Source organism: Cyprinodon variegatus, unplaced genomic scaffold (genome assembly GCF_000732505.1).
Source record: "Cyprinodon variegatus isolate N-32 unplaced genomic scaffold, C_variegatus-1.0 Scaffold472, whole genome shotgun sequence".
In the NCBI taxonomy this organism is placed as follows: Eukaryota; Metazoa; Chordata; class Actinopteri; order Cyprinodontiformes; family Cyprinodontidae; genus Cyprinodon; species Cyprinodon variegatus.
In genome coordinates, this window is record NW_015150925.1 from 61,965 (window position 1) to 64,089 (window position 2,125).

At 53.4% G+C, this 2,125-nt stretch overlaps 1 protein-coding gene across 1 annotated transcript in view; it reads right to left on the reverse strand.

Annotated features, from left to right (window-relative positions):
- The window catches only part of kiaa0319l (KIAA0319-like ortholog), a 10,730-nt gene that overhangs the window by 3,601 nt on the left and 5,004 nt on the right, over window positions 1–2,125 (reverse strand). Inside the window, exons 11-15 of the mRNA XM_015389799.1 lie at window positions 1,539–1,698; window positions 1,069–1,211; window positions 826–948; window positions 581–671; window positions 398–489 (exon numbers count right to left, since the gene is read on the reverse strand). Of these exons, the coding sequence (XP_015245285.1) occupies window positions 398–489; window positions 581–671; window positions 826–948; window positions 1,069–1,211; window positions 1,539–1,698 (609 nt within the window). The remainder of the gene's footprint in view (window positions 1–397; window positions 490–580; window positions 672–825; window positions 949–1,068; window positions 1,212–1,538; window positions 1,699–2,125) is intronic.

The following is a 2,125-nucleotide window of genomic DNA, read 5'->3' on the forward strand; positions in this document are numbered from 1 at the left end:
CGATCTTGGTCCTCCTCTACCTCATCGATCTTGGTCCTCCTCTACCTCATCGATCTTCCTCCTCCTCCACCTCATCAATCTTCCTCCTCTACCTCCTCGATCCTCATTTCAGTTTTAAAACCCAACCTTAAAGAACAATAACTCACCATTGATCAGAGGCGGAACCAACAGTAGGAACTCTTTCCTGTCGTTTCTTTTATCCTCATTATTACCAACATTAGCCGATCCTCCTGAAACACGCTGCTGTTTGCAGCCGGCTGAAGGTTTGTTCTTTAAGGTGTTCAAACATTTCTGATCTGTTCTCTGAGGAGTTCTCAAAGATCTGGGTCTGGGTTCTGGTTTTGTTAAATCAGGGACGGCCATGATGATGCGGACCAGCTGTGTGTTTGTTTCTTACTGGTTCTTGGCGGCTGAAGCTCCAAGACGTCCTGATCTTCGCCTTCAAGCATCTTATAACGACTTTTGCTGCGGCGAACTTTGCTCCTCCGCCTTCCAGGAAGCAGAAACATGCGGCGTCATCAGCAGCAGCTGGTGACCAATCAGAGAGCAGAGACCGCAGATCGGATAAAAGTGAACTCACCTGTTGCAGCAGCAGACGGCTAACCAGACCAGCGTTGCCATAGCAACCACAATCATGAAGGATGCTATGGTGACGTACAGCACGCTCCAATCTGGAGGCAGAAAATTCGTGTCACAACAGCTCAGTCATCATCATCATCATCATCATCATCATCATCATCATCGTCATCATCATCGTCGTCATCATCGTCATCATTATCATCATCATCATCATTGTCATCATCATCATCATCATCATCGTCTCACCACAGTTGCTCTCTGCATCCCCTAGCTGGGCTCTGATGACGTTCTCCATCCAGAACGGGTGGCAGACGCACCTCCGAGTGAAGGAGTCACACTCTCCGTGGCCGGAGCAGTTCAGCTGGCAGACTGAGGAAGAGGAGGGAGGTGAGGAAGAGTGTCCTAAACTCCTGATCCTTCCTGGGATCTTCATGGAGATCTGAAACCTTCAGAGCTTCAGGATGATGAAGGTTTCCCGTCTGAACTCACCAACCGTGTCGACACGCTGAGCTTTGAAGATCAGGAAGTCGTTCTTCTGTTTGCGTAGTTTGCTGCGAAGGCTGAGCGTCACACTGCGGCCGGGCAGAGGGGGGCGCTCTGGACCGCCCGACACCAGGAAGACCAGACGGGTGCTGAGGAAGAGGAGCGACGCAGTGAACCCAGGCGTTCTGTCTGAACGTCCGCCCTAACTCATCCACCACTGATCATCACTACTTTTCATTCCCTGTTGGTCATGTGACTCCGCCTCCTTCCACGGCGCCATGTTTGTTCTTCCTCACCCCAAAACAAATCCCATAAATCTTTGAGAGGAGACCTGCTGCAAAGCATTCTGGGGTATCTCTCCTCGCCTAGTGACCATCAACAGGTTTTCCATCAGCCACTCCTACAGCGCTCTATTCAATGATTCTGTTTGTTCCTTTCTGACCAGTCAGGATGTTAAACAGGTGGGCGGGGCTTACCTGTGCTCATTAAAGGCACTGATCTCTCTGACGATGATGTCACCATCCAGCACGCCCAGCAGGACCCCCACCTGACGGAGCAGCAGGTCACGCTGACGCTTGGAGATCTGGGAAACGGGAACCTCCAGGACCAGTTCAACCAGGTCACGCTCCCACACGTCTGACAGGAGAGACACAGAGGGGACAGAGTCCATCAGAGGGACAGAGGGTCCGTCAGAGGGACAGAGGGTCCGTCAGAGGGACGCCGTCAGAGGGACGGAGAGTCCATCAGAGGGACAGAGGGTCCGTCAGAGGGACAGAGAGTCCGTCAGAGGGACAGAGGGTCCGTCAGAGGGACAGAGGGTCCGTCAGAGGGACGCCGTCAGAGGGACGGAGAGTCCGTCAGAGGGACAGAGAGTCCGTCAGAGGCATGCCATCAGAGGGACGGAGAGTCTGTCAGAGGGACAGAGAGTCCGTCAGAGGGACGGAGAGTCTGTCAGAGGGACGGAGAGTTCGTCAGAGGGACAGAGAGTCCATCAGAGAGACAGAGAGTCCGTCAGAGGGACAGAGGGTCCGTCAGAGGGACAGAGGGTCCGTCAGAGGGACGG